The 21,948-nt window shown below is 42.3% G+C and overlaps 1 protein-coding gene across 1 annotated transcript in view; it reads right to left on the minus strand.

The window, feature by feature from the left end:
• NUP188 (nucleoporin 188) overlaps nt 1-21,948 on the minus strand; it is a 47,323-nt gene that overhangs the window by 17,736 nt on the left and 7,639 nt on the right. The window contains exons 6-27 of the mRNA XM_054007648.1: nt 21,801-21,845; nt 20,951-21,043; nt 20,710-20,829; nt 19,812-20,023; nt 19,170-19,284; nt 18,171-18,371; nt 16,921-17,010; nt 15,058-15,123; nt 12,796-12,915; nt 11,835-11,961; nt 11,518-11,673; nt 10,714-10,840; nt 10,175-10,262; nt 10,006-10,082; nt 9,395-9,509; nt 8,712-8,832; nt 8,447-8,513; nt 7,722-7,850; nt 2,790-2,923; nt 1,964-2,070; nt 1,183-1,389; nt 122-291 (exon numbers count right to left, since the gene is read on the minus strand). Of these exons, the coding sequence (XP_053863623.1) occupies nt 122-291; nt 1,183-1,389; nt 1,964-2,070; nt 2,790-2,923; nt 7,722-7,850; nt 8,447-8,513; nt 8,712-8,832; nt 9,395-9,509; nt 10,006-10,082; nt 10,175-10,262; nt 10,714-10,840; nt 11,518-11,673; nt 11,835-11,961; nt 12,796-12,915; nt 15,058-15,123; nt 16,921-17,010; nt 18,171-18,371; nt 19,170-19,284; nt 19,812-20,023; nt 20,710-20,829; nt 20,951-21,043; nt 21,801-21,845 (2,687 nt within the window). The remainder of the gene's footprint in view (nt 1-121; nt 292-1,182; nt 1,390-1,963; nt 2,071-2,789; nt 2,924-7,721; nt 7,851-8,446; nt 8,514-8,711; nt 8,833-9,394; nt 9,510-10,005; nt 10,083-10,174; nt 10,263-10,713; nt 10,841-11,517; nt 11,674-11,834; nt 11,962-12,795; nt 12,916-15,057; nt 15,124-16,920; nt 17,011-18,170; nt 18,372-19,169; nt 19,285-19,811; nt 20,024-20,709; nt 20,830-20,950; nt 21,044-21,800; nt 21,846-21,948) is intronic.

Raw genomic sequence — 21,948 nt, forward strand, 5'->3', positions numbered from 1 at the left:
GAAAGCTTGGTAAACTGAGCCCATTCAAACAAAATATATTTTGAAAACAGCCAGAGTTATACATCTAGAAACAAGGAATACAGGCCACATCTAAAGACAGCATAGAAAAGCAATGACTCACTTGGTCCTCAGGACCAGCATGGCACTATCCCGACGGTCCTGCCACAGAGCATGAAGGAATGCAATGGCAGCCCGGTGCAAGAGGGGAGGGCACCAGTATCTTTCCTGCTGTTTGGAGTCTATCAGTTCCAAGACCACTTGGAGGCAACTCCATTCCCCTAAGCTGAATTCCTAAAGCAAGAGGGAGAAAATGAGAGACATCTACATCCAACCACTTCCTGTTTCAGTATGCTATTTAATTCCATCTACAAAATACACAGGGAAGTAAAGCTTGAGCACATGGTATAGGTGTGTATTTCATATACACATACATTTAATATAGAACACTTATGAGGAATATCTAAAAAGACAGTGAAAAGCGGAATAAATTATTTGTATAAGTCAGATTACTTCAAGGGGCAGGAAAAAAGTTTTATACTTCTCTGTGTATTTTGCAGGTGCAATGAAATAGCATACTGAAACAGGAGGTGCTTGCATAGTGGTTGGAGAACACAGGAAGATTTCTCTTTGGTCAAAGGGAACCTTGTTGCCAATTGATCAGTAGGTCATAAGGTTCTCGTCCCAGAATCAGGCTACACAGCATTAAAACCAATGTTCAATATCTTGTCAGGCGCCTCGGGGTGTATGACAAAGACACTCATACTGAGGATAAAGAAAATCCTTAGAGATCTTTACTAAGGGTATGTCTACACCCAGCCGCTAGTTCGGCGGCTGGCAATCGAAGTTCTGGGTTCGATTTATCGCGTCTTGTCTGGACGCGATAAGTCGAACCCGGAAGTGCTTGCCGTCGACTGCGGTACTCCAGCTAGACGAGAGGAGTACCGCGAAGTCGACGGGGGAGCCTGCCTGCCGCGTGTGGACCGAGGTAAGATCGAACTAAGGTACTTCGAACTTCAGCTACGTTATTCACGTAGCTGAAGTTGCGTACCTTAGTTCGATTTGGGGGGTGAGTGTAGACCAAGCCTAAAATAAGGAACAAAGCCAGAAAGCTCCAAGCCATATGTAAAGATAGGAATATCCTGTTACTCCAGTAAATCCTTATGTAGACGCTTGGTGTTTTACCTTTGACCCATCACTCCCATCTTTCACTTCCAGGTTCAGGAACAGCTCAATGAGCCCAGGCTGTGTCTCTACAGCAACAGTGAGGAACTCCAGGATCATGACTTTAATGCGCATGTCCTCAATCTTACTCTGCAGGCGGGTCAAAAAGGCATCACGAATGGCAGCAGCATCACTCCCAAGGCAGGCGTAAACAGACATTGGAGCCACCTGCAAAAGGGAAGAAACACGCTAAAAAATGTAGATAAACGCTATGATGCTTCCTCTCAAAATATAAATGGGGCTTGTAATATTTGTTTTAAACTGAAATTCCAGAAAATTCTCAGCCTGGAGCGCAGGGACGTGGGAGAGGAGAAATCAAGAAATAATTTTGATTTTAATGGAACATGTAGAAAATTGCCAAATCGTTCTGAGTTTTGGTTGCCTCTTTAGGAATTATGCTCCATTCCTCATCTATTTCACAAGGAAAGGGACAAAACTGAAGAAGACAGACAGACAGCTAGATAAATTTGGGTTGAGACATGTTAAAATTAATACCCCTGAAATTGCACCATTTAAATGCCTAAATAAAACCCAGAGGAGCTTTCAGATTTTAACAATCAAAAAGTGTTAGTCTAATAGGTAAAGAATAAGTCTTAATATATGTTCCTTTTTGACAAGGTTGGAAATCTCAAAGCAAGGACATTCACAGGTTGTATCTTGGAGGGTCACTGGAGACAGTTTAAGTGGTAGAATCAACAAAAAGGGAAAGCATGGGAAAGCACTTGTGAGAAACTAGTTTTACCGTAGCGAGTCGTTTGAGCAGCTGGATGGCAAGGCGTGGCAGTGCTGGGTCGTGTTTGTGGTAGATATATTTGGCTAAGACAGCAATCAGATTGTTCCCATGAGCACCTGGTGAGAACACAATTAAATCACAGGCGAGAAGCTGAAATAGTCTCCTATGAGGGCTCTTCGAGACAGACTATTCAGCAAGTATTTAGTAGGCAGTCATACTACTCTATACTAGAGTGGAAAGGGGAATGAGAGGGAATGAATTCAGCTTTCCAAGAGGACAACGGATGGGTCTAGCCATAGGTACTACTGGCAGCTGCTTTACCATACCGTTCAGCACTGTCTCATGTTGGAAAGCAGTAAACAAAACAAGTGAAAATAACAGTAGGTGGCTATTTGAAAGCAGTCCTGGTGAGTCAACAATGAGAATATAGTTCAAAGCTTCCACACTGCTCCCAGAGCTGCAAAGAACCAGAAGCATTAGTGCCACCAAGATCCTAGTGGGTGAAGAGCAAGAGAAAAACAATTCTGCTACCCTCCCAAAAGTGGGCCCAGTGTCACATACTCAGAGTCACTGTATAAGAGGGTTCCATAAAGGTTATAATGCAAGGGGAAAACTTGTTAGCCTAGTCCACATTATTGGGAATTTACTAAATGTCCATTGGCTAATCCCTTGGAGAAGGAGAATGCCCTTTGGCGCCCTCCCATCACTGGTATGCTGGATGAGAACTGCACTGTTCAGAGAAGTCAGACCTCAATCCAATGTTAGCAAGTTACACATTATTTGTGTGCAAGGGACAGACACTACTGCCTGGGCTGTCCAACAAAGAGGTACATACCATGCTGAGTAAGTGCCTGTTCTAGTGGGGATACCACACTCGAAGGGGATTTCAACCGGATGACGTTATTGGTGACCGAGAACGCCAGCTTTACTGTCTGGATCAGCAGCTGGCCCTGGCCCAGTGACTCATCGCTGTGTTGTCAAACAGAAACCAAAAGGAATGCATTAAAATCAACTCAAATGATGCTCATTAGCTGTACAGTATTCAAATAGCAAATTCAGTATTCTGTGGTCCTATCAAGCAAGAGCAAAGGTTGTAAGAGAACTCTATTCATTCTCACTTATCATGCAAGTATAGCAATATAATGCAAAAAAACTACTGCATAACTAATCTTGAGTTTATAATAGTAGCACAAGGGTCTGAGTGTGTTTCTATTCTCAAGCCTTGTCTTTGGGATGCGTAACTGTTCTGTGATTTTCCTTCTTCCCTAGGTTGGAGTTAAATTGGCTCATAAGTTTTTAAGTTCGAGAACTGCAAAAAGCAGTTTTCAGACAGACCCAATAACCCCCAAAAAATGTAATTTTTTTTTTAAACTCTTGTATCGTCCATTATTGCCAAGGAGTAGGAGGAGGAAGATTAAAACCAACAAAAAATAAGCTAAAAACTTAATTACCAGACAAAAAAAAGTTGTTGAAATACAGTTAAGTTTGAGACATAATTCACTTAAACATTAGAAAGCAAAGACATCTGAAGTTAAGATTCCTCCACCCACGGTAACTCTTTCCCCATATCTTGCTCACCCTCCCATGAGAGTTTCACCTGCTTCTGCATGGAACATAAACCCACCCTTTAGAGTACATATATTGTTCAATGAATACCATATGGGAAATACTTTCTTTTGGCAATGTACCACGGGTCATAGATCTCTCCATTCTATGCATCCGAAGAAGTGGGATGTAGCCCACGAAAGCTTATGCTCAAATAAATTTGATAGTCTCTAAGGTGCCACAAGTATTCCTGTTCTTTTTGCAGATACAGACTAACACGGCTGCTACTCTGAAATCTGCAGAAGGTGTAACTGTTTAGAGGCATCTCTCTTTTCAGTGTGTTAGGTGGTCTACAGTCTGATAGTAGATCGGAAGGTGATGTGTACGTGGAAAAAGACATAAGATACTGTAGTCTATTCTTTAATGGGGAGAGGTCTCACTTCCATGTGTTAGCTGTTTAGCATTTCATAGGCTAGTATACATTTTTAGTGGGAGTCAGTGATCTGTACTGGAGGAAAGGGATTGAAGAATGGGAAGGCAAATATTAAAAAGGAATCATGCATCCGAAGAAGTGAGGTTTTTACTCACGAAAGCTTATGCCCAAATAAATCTGTTAGTCTTTAAGGTGCCACCAGACTCCTTGTTGTTTTTATTAAAAAGGGAGCTTCTAGGCTACAAGTGGGAGTTGGACAGGTATCTGGGGCAGAGTTCAAGCTAGTACAGAGAATTTAACTTTGAATTTTCTTAATTTTGAATGCATAATTATTTTCTCCTATGATGGCTTTTTAAAAGCAGAAAACTCCACTGGCTGTTAGCACATCTTATCCTGGTTAGTGCAAAATGAGAAGTCTCTTGCAAATGTTGCACTCATGAAGGTTCTAAACTCTGCTGTCTATATCAGCGGCTGTTAGAGGATCCACATGGCCTTTCGCTTCACAGTAGCTTATTAAATCGGTAAGGGGCTGTTTTTACCATTAGTCTCACTTATAAAGAGTCCAAACCGATCAGACAAAGAAAAAACTAGTTCTGAGTTGTATTAACCTTTTTAACCCTTATTAAAGTTTAGGGACAATTTTTTAGAGATTAATGCCACAACCTCCCAACAGATCTCACCTCCCCCTAACAAGTCCAGGCTCCCCCTTCCCTTTTGTTCTGGAACAAAGCAGAGGTGGAAGGCGTGAGCCTTAAGGCCTCCTAACCCCTTTTCATCACAACACATCTTTAGGGGCGGGCAGGCGTGTTAAGATGGGAATGGTCATGGCAAGGAAATAGGAAGATGAGGCGAGGCAAATTGCTATACCTGGGGCAGAGGGTCACTCAGTGTCTCAGAGTGAAACTGGAAGTAGGGTCACACAGTTTTGGGTGGTGGCTAGATGGGGCCTCAGTATGAAGATCAATATTTCCCCTTAACTGCACATCTGCTTTAGGAGCTGCTTAGTTTGGGACAAAGGGGGGGCAAAGGTACCCTGCTTGTAAGCAGGGCCCAACTCCTCCGCTGTCTCTGGTGATTACTTGAGATCTCCCTCAGGCAACAGGCAGAGTTTATAACCTCTTCAAATCCCCAACTAGTTCCTCTTATGAAACTCTGCAGATACAACTGCCACAAAGCCGGTCACAGAAACAATTTTATACTTAAAGCCTTAAAATCTGACCCTTCATAATTACAAGCTTTTCCACTTCAGCTTGTTAGTAACAGTCCTGTGTGTCTGTTCTAACTGAGAATTAGCATGTAAAACAAATGTGAAGTTTTCCGACCAAGCCATTTTTCAGTTACGAAAAGACAAAACAAGTTGTAACAATTTTGAGTCCCCTTCTTTATTTCTTCAGACTCCCATAACTAAGAAACTAACCTCAAAACTTTGCAAAAAGATTCTACTATGCACAGAGACTATGGAGAAGAAATTTCAGGCAGAAAGGAAAATTTACAGAAAGTTACACAGAGGAGAGCCAAGTTCAAGATCAGACTTATAATGTCAGCTGTTACAATCTGAATGATAGAGTTATTACTGTGTTTAGATAACTCCATGAAAACAAAGAGGCAATTCAGAATTGAAACTGATGCTTTATCCTTATCCCATCCCGCCATGCATGTTTCCAAATTATGGGTGATTTTACATATTACAAAGGCTATAATACAGAGGGACAAGAAGATGAGATAAAACTAGTCTTCACCATAAGTCAGACATAGCATGTTATTTGAACATAAGGGTTTTTTGGAAGGGTGGGGTGGTTCTGGCTTGCATAATATTACACTTACTTCCACAAATCTGCAATGCGTGCAATTCCCTTGAAATTCTCCAGGGAGTGAGTATAACTGTTGGACCAAACAAGTAAAATAAATCTAAAATTTCTAAGATCATGCTACTTCATTTTTATAGAAGCAAGGCACAGGAAGCATGGAAAGGGGAAGTACAGAGGCAAAGCCAGGACAATTCAAGGACTAATATATAAAAGCAAGAGTATCAAAAAGATTAAAACGTCCTTGGCACAGATGGGTAAACAAGGCCCTGGAGCACACATAGTATCATAACTGCTGATGCATGCTACCTTTGATACAGATGTAAGGTAACTGTCCAAATAGCTGTGTGTAAGCTCAAAAGCTTGTCTCTCGAACCAGCAGAAGTTGGTCCAATAAAAGCTTACTTCACCCACCTTGTCCCCCTAATATCCTGGGACCAACATGACTACAACAATGCTGCATGTAAATAAGTGATGGTCATTTTAAGGAGAGGAAAGGGAGAACACTATTGGGACACTATTGTTAAGGAACTATTTTTGACTAAACCAAACTTGGCTAAGGAACAACAGCCAACCTGTATAAACAGGGTGATGAGACAGCATCCAACAGCTACTGTAAAATAACCAAATATAGCAGTGTCATGTGTCTCTATGACAGATCAAAGAGTTGAAAACCCCTGACTTCTGTATACCACTGGTCGTCTGGGGAGCAGTTGCTAGTGATCCGTGAAGAGACAGCAAGCCACACAGTGCTGGCTCTCTTCTTTGCTTCCTGAATGTGCAGGGGAGAGGAGGACTACGTAGTAAAGCAGTATGTGCAGGTGGGGGGAGGAGCAGAACAGATAGGAGGGTAGATGAAATGAAGAGCCAAAGTAAGCAGCTTGATTAACTTTCTTCACAAAGGGCAACCCACATGAAAGGCAGCTACAATGCTTAGGTACTTTCCTAATGTTACTTTTCCACATAAGCAACTGCTACATTCATGAGAGATTTTATGCTCTCATGAATGGGAGAGGATGGGGTCCACATGGTCACAACTGGAAGGGCAGGTGTACTCCGTGCGCGCGCACGCACACTCATACTTAAGGTCCAGACTAAGAAGTCTGAAAACTTCTACTACAGATTATCTGTACTGCAGGCATGTGGCATCAGTCTGAAAAATCTCTAATTCAATATTTCTATTTGTTTTCACTGTATTCTAGGTTCCCTCTTTCCCCACCAGATTTGTTAAAGTATCTGAAGAGTTAATGCTCCCGAACCAGAAAGGCTGCCTGGGTCCCCTGAGCACACTATTAAGGGCCAGAGAGAGTTTTTCAAAGCACAGAAGGACCTTTAGTTACACACTAATAAACGGATTTAACCATTGTTGAAGTGTCCAAAAGTAACTGTCCTGATAACTGGTTGGGGAGGAGGTTTAAGTTGTGAAGCAGCCCCCAGTACTGCCTTCAGGAATCCACCTTTAAGAAACTGATTAATCAGGAAACCATAAGGACTTTCGAACACTGCAACTCAAGCTTTGTAATGGTTTACTCATGCTAGCAGATTGGACTGGACTCAAGGCATGATTTGGAGGCAATAAAATTGGAACTTTTGCTATAATTTTCCTGCCTTTTACTTCATTTGGTACTTTTATATGCTGAATCTAGTGAGCTCTTTATAATAGCATTACTACAAGCAAGCGTGAAACAATCAAGCATACCCATATCTCATTTCCATAATGCAATACTCAGTTAGGCTAAGCAAAATCAGAAATGAAAAGCAACTGCAGGAATTAGGGAATATATATGAAGAGAATAAGCACAGCGACAGAAAACTGTGAATAAGCAGCAGGTTCTTGGTAATTTTTTCAGAATTTTGATCAGAGACAGTTGCCCTGATTGGCAGCTACATTGACTCCCAGCAACATGTAACCCAGTTAAACCACATTTCAAGTATGATTTGTTGCTGCTTTTTCCATGCCACAAGAGTGGAACATGTGACTCACCTACAGGACTGTGAGGCCATTACCATATCAATGGTGTCCACACCGATGCCCATGATGTTAATGACAGCCTGTCCTGCTTCCGTGTTGGCCAGGCTGAAGATGCACAAGGACTGCAGGCTTGGAGCATTGCTGCAAGACAAGGACACACACACATTGGAAAGCAAGCAAGCAAAGGAAAGGTCCTCTGCCTGATCTGATACACTCAACATGTATCAGTGCCAGCATCAACCCAGACACTACAGGGATGAGCACATTAGAAATGTGCAAGATAGAAGGGTCCTACTGATCCACCATGCACCATGAAAGTTAACACAAAGTAACTTCTTTCAATTTCTATACCACCCCCTCACTTCATCTCTCCCCCATTCCCCAATATGTTAGGTGCAAACCCTCAGAGTGGGAACACCAACCACAGAGAAGTGGATGGCAGTCTGGAATGTGCACATCTGCAGCAGTATAAAATTAAGTCTGTCCACTGGTTTCCTTCCCTTCATCAGCAGCTTTGCATAACCATCTGGGTTTGCCCTCTCTCCCACCCCTTTCTACATTTCCCTGGGCTCAACGTAAGCAAGATGGACCAAGGCTACAAAGCAGCACACTATACTGTTGCCAGTTTAGTATTTCACATTCCAAGTTACGAACAAAAGAACAGTGACTGAGGTCTTCTGCACTGTAAATGGGGCTGTTGCATATACAGTGATGTATGAAATTCACTTCCCCCTTACCTGCTGTGAGGATCCATTTCAGGGCAGAGATTCAGAATAGCATGGATGAGCTGCAGGATTAGGCACCCTGAAAAGCAAGAAGAATGGATTCAGTCTTCAGAGAGAGCAGTTGTTGAGTACAGAAGCAATAGGTACCATTGCATTATAAAGTATAAATCCAAGTGCTCACTGAGCCATTTATAATGAAAGGGGGGAGGGCAACAGAGAAAGACACATTCTCTCTAGACAGAGTTCAACTTTGCTCCCCTTGAAGAGCTATCCTTACCAATTCGTTCTCTCACTCCATGGGAGTTATAGCGCCATTTGTGGTAGTTTGGTAACATTTCCTTCAGCACAAATACAATGCAGGGCATCAGCCCTTGGCTCTGGGTGCTGCCAAGTTGCCCCTAGAAAAAGCAGCAACATTACAATTTCGATTCTAGTTCAAAGGTGTGACATCTTTGGTTGGAAGACATTTAATCCTCACACTCCAAAGACAGAAATAGGGGCCAGAACAGTTCTGCCAGCAGTGCTGCGCAATGCAGCACGGGGACAGAGGTTTATGAGCAATTTCTATTCTCTTGCACTCAAAGCAAATGAAGATCAGATGTGTTATGGAGGTAAATACACTTGGATCTCTCAAAGAGGAAAAGCAGCAGACAAAGCTTTCCTTTCCTGCTTACCCAGAGCAATGTTAATGGGACTTTGAAGAGACCGAGCCCTCCTGCCATCCTGATCAGGGAGCCAGTGCAATTTGCAACTTGAAGATGATTGTTGGAAAGACCAAATCATGGGAAAAGCAGGAGCCCCAGCACAAAAAGTGGGTATGTTGTCAAATGGATACCAGAGACGGCCCCACCCAAGGGAACCTCATACATTCAGTACACACCTTTACCTCATCTTCACCCTCACCAGCTAATAGTAACCTATTGCTGCCAGAAAATGTAGGAGCACGGCAGAAACACTTACACGGACAAGAGTTGTGACCAAGTGTAGGAAGGAGATGGTGACACCATACTCGCCCTGAGGCTGTTCCACGCTCATCAACAGGTTTCCATAGCCCCCAGCATTCATTCCCTCAGCACTGTGGAAGGAGCGAGAGCGTGCATTGTATGTACAATAGGAACCAAGCATGACTGAGAAGTGTGCGCACATATGCAGCAGGGAGGGGGATCACATTAACTAATGCACATGGGGGAATGATCCTGAGTAGAGAAAAGGTGATTCATCAAGCTCAGGACAAATCACCCTTGCACTCAAGAAGTATTTTACTTTTTAAGGGCAGTATCTTGTATTTTATATGTCTGATTAATCTTGCTTCTGCTGCAAAGCTAAGCACGTTTATGATCAGAGGGTATGTCTAAATGTAGTATTTTCTCCTTATAGAAAATATAAGGAGCTCAGTCACATGTGATTCAGTGGAACTGAATTTACAATAAGGATTTTGCCAGTTTATTATGTAAGAATGGAACATTAGGTGTCTGGATTTTAGAAAGTCTAGAATTCGCACTAGTGAAACACTTACACCTCATGTGGCATATTATCAAGGGAAGCAAAGGCACAAGAGAAAACTGAATTACCTAATCATGTGACTCATACTGGAAACTGGATTGGCAACAAATGGTAAGAACCCTGTGTGGTGAAGATCAGTCCAGACCTAGAAGAGGAGAGAGCAGTATAAATATACCCCTTATATATACACACGCGCAGACTATTCCATTTCACGAAAATCAGAAGGTATCCCCTCACCTTAGCTGGCATGCGGGCAGCCAATACAGTCAAACAATTGACACAAGAAGCAATAACATCCACTGGGGGAGAGATCACACTTGTTAACCTAGGAAAAACAGAGAGTATTATATATAAAATCTTTAGAACTTAGGCCAGGTCTATACAGTTTTTTGACTGGTATAGAGAGGTTGTTATTTCTCTGCTGAAATAGTTAACTCTGTACAACCCGTAGTGTAGACACAGTTATATAGGTGCCTTATACTGGTAAAGCGTATTCTCCTTCCTTCAGGGATAGCTATACCAGGTGCATTTATACAGATATAACTGCATTCACATTAGGGAGAGCTGTACTGTTATATCATTATAGTTAAAGCAATACAACGGTTGTGTGTAGGCAAGGTGGTCTAGTGGTCTAAGCACAGGACATGAAGGCAGGAACTCCAGAATTCTAATCCCAGCTCTGCGACAGACTTCCTAAATAGTCTTTGGTAAAATTTGTTGTTGACCATTTTTCCCATTTCTAGCAACTTAACTGTCACCGCTGGTCAGCTACTTACCTCTGTAACAGCATGTAGATCCGTGATGTGATTGGCAGAAGACAATCTGCTATTGACACATCGGTGCTGATGACCTTGTGAACCAGGTCAATGACTGGCTTCACCCTCTGGCAGTGCTGAATCACATCTGGATAAAGAAAACTAGTATTACAATCTGGAGAAATGCATAAGCAGCATCACTCTCTCTCTCCACTCCTTGAATGATCTACTACGCTCTCTACAAGAGAGGTCCTAACCTTCAGTAAGTTACTTCTCAGATTACTCCACATCTCTAATAAAGGGAACATCTACTTTCCAGGTGCAATACAGAAATTGATTAAACTGGGATCATGTCCCTCAAATGACCAAAGACAGAAATGTGAGGGTGGGCGGGATATTTTAAAAGGCTCCTGCTCATATTTTCTCTCATCTTAAATTTTGCCCAGCTCCCTATAAGCGCTTACCACCTCCTGATCTCTTTTATGGAGGCAGCATAATATGAAAAACGAAACCTTTCCACCTCCTGCTGTATTTGACTCGCTCCTCTCTCTCCTACTTTCTTTCTCTCCTTTCTTCCTCCTCACTCCTCTTCTCTAGTATTTGCTTCCTTCCCCTTGTCACAATCCCCAATGTGGTGCTAGACTCAGCCACAATGCCCTTCTGGAACAGCAACAGGCTGTTCCAATGGAAGTGGAGAATGTGCCTAGGACCTGTCCCAATCCCACTGAAATTACTCTTGATTTTTTTCATCTTATGTTAATGTTACCAATACGTCACACTCCTCTCTCCCCGACAACATCCACCCCAATTCCCCTCTTGCCTCACCTGCTGTTGATACAACATGGAGCAGCATCTCAATTTCACAGGTGAACAATGTCCAGCTGCTGTAGGAATATTCCCATCGTACTAAATATGCCCGGTCATCCAGCATCACCTGGCCCACTGTTCCCTGAGGTATTCGTAGGTTTGTCTGGCCCAGCCCTAAGGGAGGGGGAGGAAAAGGTGAAACAAAAACAAAGTCAGAAGCTTCAGAATGTGATCAGAATCCAGTCTTCACAATTAAAACCTGAAAGCAATTTGGTTCATAAAAAACTAGATCTGAAAGTGTTCCAAGGGTGAAGGACCCCACCAGAATTCCTTACCCAGGGGATAGAGAAGCTTTGGCACCTGCCTTCTCCAAAGGGTGCCATCTTCATGCGAGATCACATCAGGCGGCTTGTGTTTGTACAACTCAATGTAGAAGGACATTTTATCCAGGAAACTGTACACCTGCAAACGGAGAGAGCTACAGAATACAGCCAGAGAACTAGAGCTTTCAAAGGAACTATTAAGCCAGGCCATTTCTAGGGATAGGTAAGGTTACTTGAAATGCATAGTCTGCTTCCAACATGCCAACTCCTACTGAAGCAGAAATACCACCATCCTGTCCCCATGGAATTGCCCAAATAATGCCTCTCTGAACTAGTTAATCAGGAAGACAGGAACTAATTATGAGTAAAGCACTAAAAGTTAGCATCCTGACACAAGGCAATTGTCACAAGCTATGAGTAGTGCTTCAGCTCTGGGTTCTGGCAAAGTGGCTCCCATAAAGTTGCAATGAAATCTGTGCTTCCCCCGTTTATCATTTGATGTCTAAATTACTTGGAACTCTTGTCTACTGATTGCACATCATAAAACAGCAACTGAGTTATCCTCAGAACTTTGTTTTTTGCGTTAGCCTCCCTGAACATCATACCAATCATTAGAGCAGGAAGTAGTTCCAAAGCATAAAATACATTTGAGGCCCAAGCAACATTACTCTACAGTGCCACATGGGAGACCTGGGTTCAATTTCTATTATCTTGATCCTTAGGATTGTCCGTGCTATGAAGGCAGCAAGTTCAGTACTAGAGAGAGGGTGTGCCCTATATCATGCAACAGCAACGCTTCTGGCAGGCTCGGAAGGAAGTCTTGTCCAGACCTCTTTGGCCAAAAGGTTGATGGTTGTTACCCAAGGCATCAAGGATGGGATGTGTGCACAAAGCAAGGGGAGAGGGTCTGACACAATGTTCCTTTTCTGTCCAGATACAAACTGTTTTCCAGATTTCTGGCCAGGTTCCATACCTTTTTTGCAGTAGATTTATCTGATACAAGGGCTTTGAGCAGCTGCAGAAGAGGAGAGAGAAGATGTGGGAACATCCCACACACACTGTCCAGGATAATACCCAGACCTGCGGTTGGCTCCTGGCCGTGGAGACACAAAAGAAAAACTGTTACTAAACAAAAAATGATCAACATGATTCTTCTGCTGGGGGGGGGGGTCAATGCAGCAAAGCAACTTTAGTGAAGAATGTGCATAGGGCTCCTGCTACTGGAACATTCGTGTCGCATCTACAAATCCTAGCATCCAGAGGTTTAGAGAAAAAACAACACTCAACTATTTGCATCATTCATTGACCCTTAGTGGAAAGTTAAACTTATCAAATTAACAAAGCAAATGTCATTACCAGTAAATCTGATCAGAACCAGGTGGTGATGAGAGATGCCTGGGTTCCGCTATTTCCTGCTTCGTGTTGTTAAATGTTAAGCAAATGGCTCCATTCAAAAGACCACTAATTTCATCTCTACGGAACATACACCTACTATTAATCATGAACAAAAGCATCACTCCAGCCCTTAGTTTTGCTGTGATGGGCAACTAGTGTTAATGCCCCTGGGTGAGAGTGTGTGCCTGGTATAATGTAGGAAGGTAAAATGGAAATGGATGAGCAAATCTGTAACGAAGCATAATTAGAGGTTTTATGCAAGGGAAGGTGACTTTTAATCTCTGACACCACTACAACTCAGCCATTTATGTGACAAGAGCAATATCAGCACACAGTGTTGTTCTGGCATTTAAACAATCCCAGCCGTGGTTTAAGTTACCATGTAAATTACTACTTGTTTCAGTATCAACAATGCAACCACAGACCGTACTTTAACAGGATGGGGGGGGGAGGGGCTAAGGACAAACCATATAAGAGACGCAAATGGAAACTAGCTCTGCAAGCCCTGCTAGAAACTACAACCAGGGAATGTGAAGTTGCACCCCATGATGCTTTGTGAAGGTATACTTGTGAATGTAAATATGACATAACTGGAGTGTGTTTTATGTTACATGGCATATGCAGCACATCTCTGCAAAGGTTATGATCTACTGAATATATTCATGCTATTTATATGCATGTATCATTTCTGTATTCAAAGTTATGAATATTGGCTGTGTACTTGTTTGATTTTAAGTAGCCTTAGTAAGGCATTTGGGCAGCTTCTTTAGAAAGGAATTTGCAAGTTGAGTGTTTCTTGATTGGGCACTTAACGGACAATGGATCTTGGAAAGCTCCAATCCACACAAGAAGTCTACCTGAGGACATTCAAGGTAGCATGAGAACAATGGCTGCTACCTGTAAGTTCTGAGTCACGCGTGGACATGCGACTTGCCCATGTGACTCCAAAACTCCATCTTGTAGCTGGGATTCTACACAGGGGGAGGGAGGGGTGTCCACCCACAAGAGAAAGTCTATTTAAACCCCTGGGAGACCCCTCCATTTGGTCTTCAGCTGGTTCAAGAGATAGCCTCTCCACCCCCAAAGGATACCTGAAAGAACCTGGAACAAAGGACAGTAACCACAGGGGTGTAAGTGATTGCTGGACACAGACTAGAAGGAGGCTAGTCTGTAAAAGAAGCTTAACTGGAACATCTCTGAGGGTGAGATTTCATCTGTAATCACTTTCTTACTGTATTAGAAATAGGCTTGCATGTTTTATTTTATTTTGCTTGGTAATTCACTTTGTTCTGTCTTATCACCTGGAACCACTTAAATCCTACTTTTTGTATTTAATAAAATCACTTTTTACTTATTAATTAACCCAGACTATGTATTAATACCTGGGGGGGCAAACAGCTGTGCATATCTCTCCTATCAGAGGTATAGAGGGCGAACAATTTATGAGTTTATCCTGTATAAGCTTTATACAGGGTAAAACGGATTTATTTGGGGTTTGGACTCCATTGGGAGCTGAGCATCTGGGTGTTGGAGACAGGAACACTTCTTAAGCTGTTTTCAGCTAAACCTGCAGCTTTTGGGGGATGTGGTTCAGACTTGGGTCTGGGTTTATAGCAGGCTAGTGGGTCTGGCTCAAACCAGGCAGGCCATTAAACCCCCAAGCTGGCAGAGAAAGCGGGCTCAGGGGTAGTCTCAGAACACCAGGTGGCAGTCCCACAGGGGGTTTCTGTGATCCAACCCGTCACAGGGAATATGAACACCCCATTTCTTTCTTAAAAGAGCATATTTCAGCAAGTATGACAGCAACCAGGAAAGGCCAAAGATGTCCCAAAGTACTCACCGTCCTCCAGAAGAGCTGTGGAATGCTGGAAGCTGCTAGAACTTCACAGGCTGCATCAATGATGTCCTTCAAAGGAAAGGGCGTTGGGAGAAATGAAAATTACTTTCGGATAGTTTCCTTCCAAATCAAGTCTTGTCACCTCCCTTGGAATCCAGGGTTCAATACAGTAACATTTGTGACGCTGGCAGACCAAGTGCTATCTCATGCCAAACTCCCAGGTCAATTCATTTGTGTATTAGTGCAGATTAAAGTGATTGGTGTTTACACTTCATGAAAACTATGGGATGTTACATGTATTGTTTTCACTTATCTGTATCCCGTTATAATGTAATAGGAAACATTTAAATTTACATTGTAATTACTCCTGTAATTAAATAACCCATTAAAGGAGACAGAAGTCTTGTGTAATGCAAATGAAGAACTTTAGCAGGAAAGTACTAATTTGTGTGCATTTGAAGGCAAGTGGTCATTGTGTGTGATGATCAGAGATCAAAGACTCTAAATGCACTTGTCTCTCTCCCACAGTTAAAGAAAGAGCCCACCGTCAGCTTATTTTCTGTAAGAAGAAGCTATAAGTATGGATTCAGGGAAAGAGCCGGGATCTCTGGACTGTTTGGACTATGACAGGGAATGGTACCTGATGCAAAGCAGAGATCCAAAGACAATCTGGGTACCCTGAAAAGACTTTTGGGAAACTAGCAGTTTATTACATCTCTATCACCATTTAGAATTATAGACTGTGGCTCACCTAAACATATATTTAACCTGCTTTAACCTCTCAATAATGCATTTCCTTTTCTTAGCTAATAAACATATAGTTAGTTTACTACAGAATTAGCTACCAGCATTGTCTTTGGTGCGAGAACTAGAATGCAACTTGACGTGAGTGAGTGACTGATCTCTTGGGACTGGGAGTAACTTGTATATTTGTGATTTTTGACATAAGTGACCATATATCACTAGGTCCAGTTTGTCTGGGTGGCAAGATAGATTGTCTGTGACTCCATTGTAAGACTGTTATATGATCCAAGAGTTCACATTTGGTACTGAGCTGGTGCAATTTAATTCAGAACATACTACCAGTTTGGTGTCTCTGCCCTGCTTTGACATTCAGCCCTGAGGTAGGCACTCCTGGTTGTGAGCCACTCCAAACAGTGTGGCAACAGTCATTCCCTAAATTGGAACTGCACACCCTAAGCTAAATAAGAGGAAATACACAAGCCCATTTTAACCTGAATATACACCAACTCTCTCTAAAACCACACTCACTGCCAATGAACTGACTGGCATGGGATATGGTAAATCTGCTATGGAAGTAATAGAGTATAGTGTCCTCCATACCCTAGGAGCTCAGTGCCATTATGATATATCTTATCCCCATTTCTTTCTGACCAATACTCCAGCATTTGCTCTGAAACCATTGGCCCGTCAAAATGTAAGAAATAATGGAGATATACCTATCTCCTAGAACTGGAAGGGACCTTGAAAGGTCATCGAGTCCAGCCCCCTGCCTTCACTAGCAGAACCAAGTACTGATTTTGCCCCAGATCCCTAAGTGGCCCCCTCAAGGATTGAACTCACAACCCTGGGTTTAGCAGGCCAATGCTCAAACCACTGAGCTATCCCACCCCCCCTGTATCTTTAATTAGTACCCAGCAGAGATGTTGACAGTTTTCAGAGTTGGAAGAACCGTAAAGTTTGTGTTATGCATTTAGAGTAAAACACAGAGGGCCCCACTTTCAGAATTGTCTACCTAAATCGTGCAGTGGATACAATCCCAAACACAGAATTTGCACCCAGAATACAGGTGGCCAGTTTTGAATGTTAGGTTATGGTAGGACACAATGAGCCTTTGACACTTACCTGCTGATTGCCTAACGTATGTAATTCCAGCGAGGTCAGAACAAAGGAAAGCAGCCCATAAATACACATGCAAGCTGTGCTGGCAGTACACTGTAATGCAAAAGAAATGTCAGTGAGTGACAGTGGAGACTATAAACCCTATTCAAGAACCAGGGTATAGTTCATTACAGAACATATGTAACAGCCCTCAGTTTCCTTAGCACATCATAGACATGCGTCTCTGAGCCACTGCCCCTTTCTGCAGGTATATAAGAGAGGGGATCACCACCTCAGGCTAGCCAATGTATTTATGGGAAGACAATAGAAATGGGAGCAGCAGTTAGTGAAGTGCCACATAAAACCACCTAAATTCTTATGAGTCAATGTGTCTAAAAGCCACCCTCCTCCCACAGCCCAGAATCCTCTTCAAAACAATCATATCAAGAAACACTCAATGGTCAGAAAAATGAGAGGGCTCTTCTTCCACCAATGTCTGGCTGACTGACAGCTACTGGAGCTTTGGAATAGTTTGTTCTTGTAAACGACACTGTCTAGTGAAATTGTTTGTGGGAAATGGTGGCAGAAGCCAAAAGCTGCAATTGCTGGTGCATCCATGGAGTCAACTTAACAAACAAGATAAGTATGATAGTAATAAACGTTCACAAAGTCATAGAGTTTAGAACCAGAAGGGACCACAAGATCATCATCTTTGATCTTCCATCTCTCACAGTCCACTAAACACTACACAGCTACCTCCAAACTAACCCCAACAAACAGAATCAGACCAAAATATTACACAGCCCTTAGGAGACTAGGCAAAATTATTGTGTGCCACAGGCACAGAACAGGAGGGACTCAAGATGCATCAATGCACAAGGCTCTTGAAAGGCTGAGATATACATCTCTCTCTCTTATACAGATATAGATATAGATATAGCTATAGAGCAGATTTTCCAATCACTGACCAGATCTGGACCTTCCCCAGCCAAATCTAGTCCCTAACAGAATAACTTGGGGAAATAAATTTTTAATTTGCCTTCTAAACCTACAAACACTTCATTTAACTTCCATCCTACACAGAAAGGAGCTGAAACAACAACACTGATGTCACTTACTGGCCAACACTTCACTATGCATTCTATTCAGGATTGGAGTTAGACTTCCAAAAACAATGGCCTAACCTATCTACCTTCCCCCACATCTTCACACTACCAATACCATAAAGCCCCCTCACCCTGAAGAGCCTACAAACATGACAACTAGAAACTTACATTCTTCCCCCCACTGCTGAGTGACCGTAGCAGCTTTGTCAGGTACTGGAATATATTCAGCTGGATAGCAGTACTTCCCATTCGCCTGATCGCATTGGTCGACTCCTCTGGGGTTACTGTGTGACGGAGCAAAGCCCAGGCCAAGAGCACAGGAGCATGATGAGAGATGTCCCCTAAAGTCAGCAGCAGATGGTCCATTTCCTGCTCAGAAGACAGGATACAAGCAAAGAAATCAAGACAGGCTGAAAGAAGCCCTGACCCAGCAAGCATTCAGCTGACTAAGGTGTAGCTCTAATAATCACCTAATTCATGCAAATAAATGTCTTGTATAAAAACAAGGATCTATAGAGTTGACCAAGTTGTACTTTCAGGAAGAAACTGCTTAGCATGTTTTTTCTGTCATGCTGATTCATACCCTTTGGGGAAGGAGGTGAGAGGGTCAAAAAATAAAGGACACACAATTCTAATTAAAATAATGGATAGCCCCTTGTTTAAATTGAAGTTTGTTGTTTTGATACAAGTGTCACAGTGAAATTATAACAAATGTGAAATTCCAGGTCAGGTATGCAAAGATCAGTCAGAGCACAAGCAACACCAGTGTTTCCTTCATAACTTAATGACCTCACTGTGCTTTTCTAGCTCCCACGTATTTTCTTCCCTGAAAACCTTTGAAATATACTACACCACAGATGTTTAATTTCTCCCCATTTTGATGTCCATGTTAAGACCATTTCTTAGCTCCTCCCTACCCTTCCCTAAAACCTTCAGGGAAACCCTGAAGATAAACCACTTTCTTATGATATAAATAGAAATTAATAATTCATTTCCTTCTTACTTGCCCCATATTGTAATGTAGATGTTAGTTCAGTCGATCTGCAAGCCCAGAATCTCACAGACAAGTTCTGCCCACAGAGCTCCAGCAGCTCTACTTTGGGCAACCACAACCCATCTCTAATTACAGAGGAACTACAAATGTCAAGAGACTTATTGAAGGTTTACCTGGTGCATACGCCCATTACTGGCAAATTTATGTTCCTCCGTCCTATCATCCAACACACGCTCATGCAGGGAGTCAATTTCCATGCCCTCCACCAGGATAAGAGCACTGAAGTAGCTGGAACAGGGGTCAGGGGAAGGAAGCAAGAAAAAGAAACTCAACTTAAAGATTCAGTAGGAAAGAGGGAAGTAAAGGCTGGATAATGGAACAGTCCATCAGCTTTACATTTATCTACTACTCCCTTGATGAAGGAAAAAAATATGTGAAATTAAGAGCAATAATCCAAAGAACATAAATTCTTGGATCTTGATGTGCCAACAGATGACAAGTTAGGTCTTCAAAATTATCTACTGCTGGCTGAACAGTCACAAAATAGGAAAGCCATTTATTCTGATTTGAAGATGGTCTCTCTTCCTCAGCTTATTTCTACCATGTTACATTCCACATGGCAGGTTTTTCACTGGCTGTGTCTCAGTCCAATCGGAAGAAACCTTTTATAAACTAAACCAAAGGTCATAAGGATAAACATTATTTACAAAAAGAGTGATTTTGGAGGGCACCATCATGAAATACACCTATATTCTGTATTGATCAAGAGATTTGTTCAATTGCACACTAATCCCATACATACACACAAGACTTACCCAATACGATCCACCAGGTGATCCATGCTTTCATCCACCAAATGCCTGTTGGTCTGTCTAGAGCCAAATCCCTGTTCTTTGAAAAGCCTGGCAAAAGTCAGCAGCTCATCAGGTGCCATCTCAAAGTATGCATAGTAAAGGAAGATGACTTCAAGAAGCATGGATTGCTCGCGGAGGCACTGCACAAACCAGCGGGACACCTGGCGCTCTGTCTGTACAAGGAGGAGAGTCCTACCGTTATACATTTAAACTAGCATGTCAGCTGAAGCAACCTAAAATGGAGAGTGGCTGGGGCAAATCGGTCTGCTCCAATGGTGAGGGAACCTACTCTTACGTCACACCAGAAATGCTGTTTAAAAGTCATCCCCTCAATGGTAGTGGGTGCATCCCACAACATATAGCATTAAGGGATTAAGGTAAAAATCAATGATATTGGGATTATGTGATCCTTATGCAGCCCACAGAGCTGAAGACAGGAAAAACACCTACCCTATCCCAGGAGACACTACCCAAGTTGCCAGGAAGCCAGATGATTCAGATTCATAATTCTGCAGGTTTTATTTAAAAATTAAACAAAACACTACTAAGAGTAAACAGAGTTGGCTGCTTAAAACAGATTATGCGCCACTCCAAAACCCTGCTGGCCTAGTGACAGCTCAATGGGCTTTTTACAAAGGGGATCAGAGCCTAGATCTCAAGATCAGAGCCTATCTGCTGAAACAAGATGTGTTCACAGTATTACCAAAGGGAAACAATTCCCTTAAATTCCTTAGAAGGCTGGAAATGTCCTTATTAATTGCATTTAAGCATATTCACTTTGTACTAATTAGTCAACAATGTAGTGAAGAAAGAACATACAACTCTGATAAAGAATAATTTTTGATAATTTTCAAAATACCATGAGATTTCCATGTGTTTCCCACGTAGGAGCTTCTGCTTTGTATAGATCTTCAAACTGTTTCCGGTAATTAGGAACCAGTTCCTTGTCCAGCTTCTCAACACACTGTGAGTATTGTGCCTTTCAAAAAATAACGCAAATATTACACATACACATGTATAAGCTTTTTAGATGCATAGACAGACAAACGGTGTATCATTTAACAGTGAGATCAGATTCAGGAAAAGGTTCAAGTATTCACCATGTAGGGGTGCCTCTCATCCTGAAAATAAGTGAGTAGGTTGAGGACACAGCGCAGAATGCACATTCTTTCTTCATAGTAATAGTCAGCAAGCTGTGAAAACACAAAGTCATCAGCATCACTTGCTGCTGTGTCTAACTCTCTCTTCCCTCTCCTGATCTCATCACTGATGCCTCCCACCAAACTGCAGTGATTATGCTCATAAACTTACATTGCCCATGCACTACCTACAATGGATGCTTCAACGTAATGGCATGACTCAGTTAGATAGTTTAAGTCATCTGACAAAAGCATCCAGTTCACCCTTATGCATGTGCGCGCACACCCCCTTCATATATTAGAACAGGTTCTGTCATTCCATTGCTAACTCAGAAAGAAAGGAACAAGGCAGAGCAAACAAGGAGAGATGAGATTTCAATCTCTTTCTCCTCTTGGATCCATAACTACATAGGTGTGATCTTCAGTCCCCTTTCCAAAGACATCTCTTAGGATGACAACTGAGCACATAAATGCAAAGCTGTGGCTATCCTAGGAGTGCTTATTCCTGCATGGCCCAATTTCAATCAGCACAGCCAAAAGGTCCCTGTACAGAGTAACTGCTCATGGTGTTCTAGTCTATGGCCAGCCACTCTTCTGTAAAGCATTTTGAGATTTGCTGATGAAAATCGCTACATGAAGAGCAAGGTATTACTACTACTTCACAAATGAATTAGAAAAATCCCCCCAGATTTGCTCTTTACACTGAAGGGCCACTTCAACCATTCCCAGCTTTTCCTGACCAATAGCAAACAAAATTAGTTCATTGCCAACACCTCTTTTTAAAATGAAAATAAGAATGAAAACTACTGACCTTCAACATCAGAGCCTGACTCTGCCTTTCATCCTGCAGGACAGCCTGCAATCAAAACACAACAGAATAAGGAAGTGGCCTTAATGCACCTAAACTAGTCACCAAAAATTCATACTGAAAGCAATGAAAGGCATATAAGACATCATTT

Source organism: Malaclemys terrapin, chromosome 17 (genome assembly GCF_027887155.1).
Source record: "Malaclemys terrapin pileata isolate rMalTer1 chromosome 17, rMalTer1.hap1, whole genome shotgun sequence".
NCBI lineage: Eukaryota > Metazoa > Chordata > Testudines > Emydidae > Malaclemys > Malaclemys terrapin.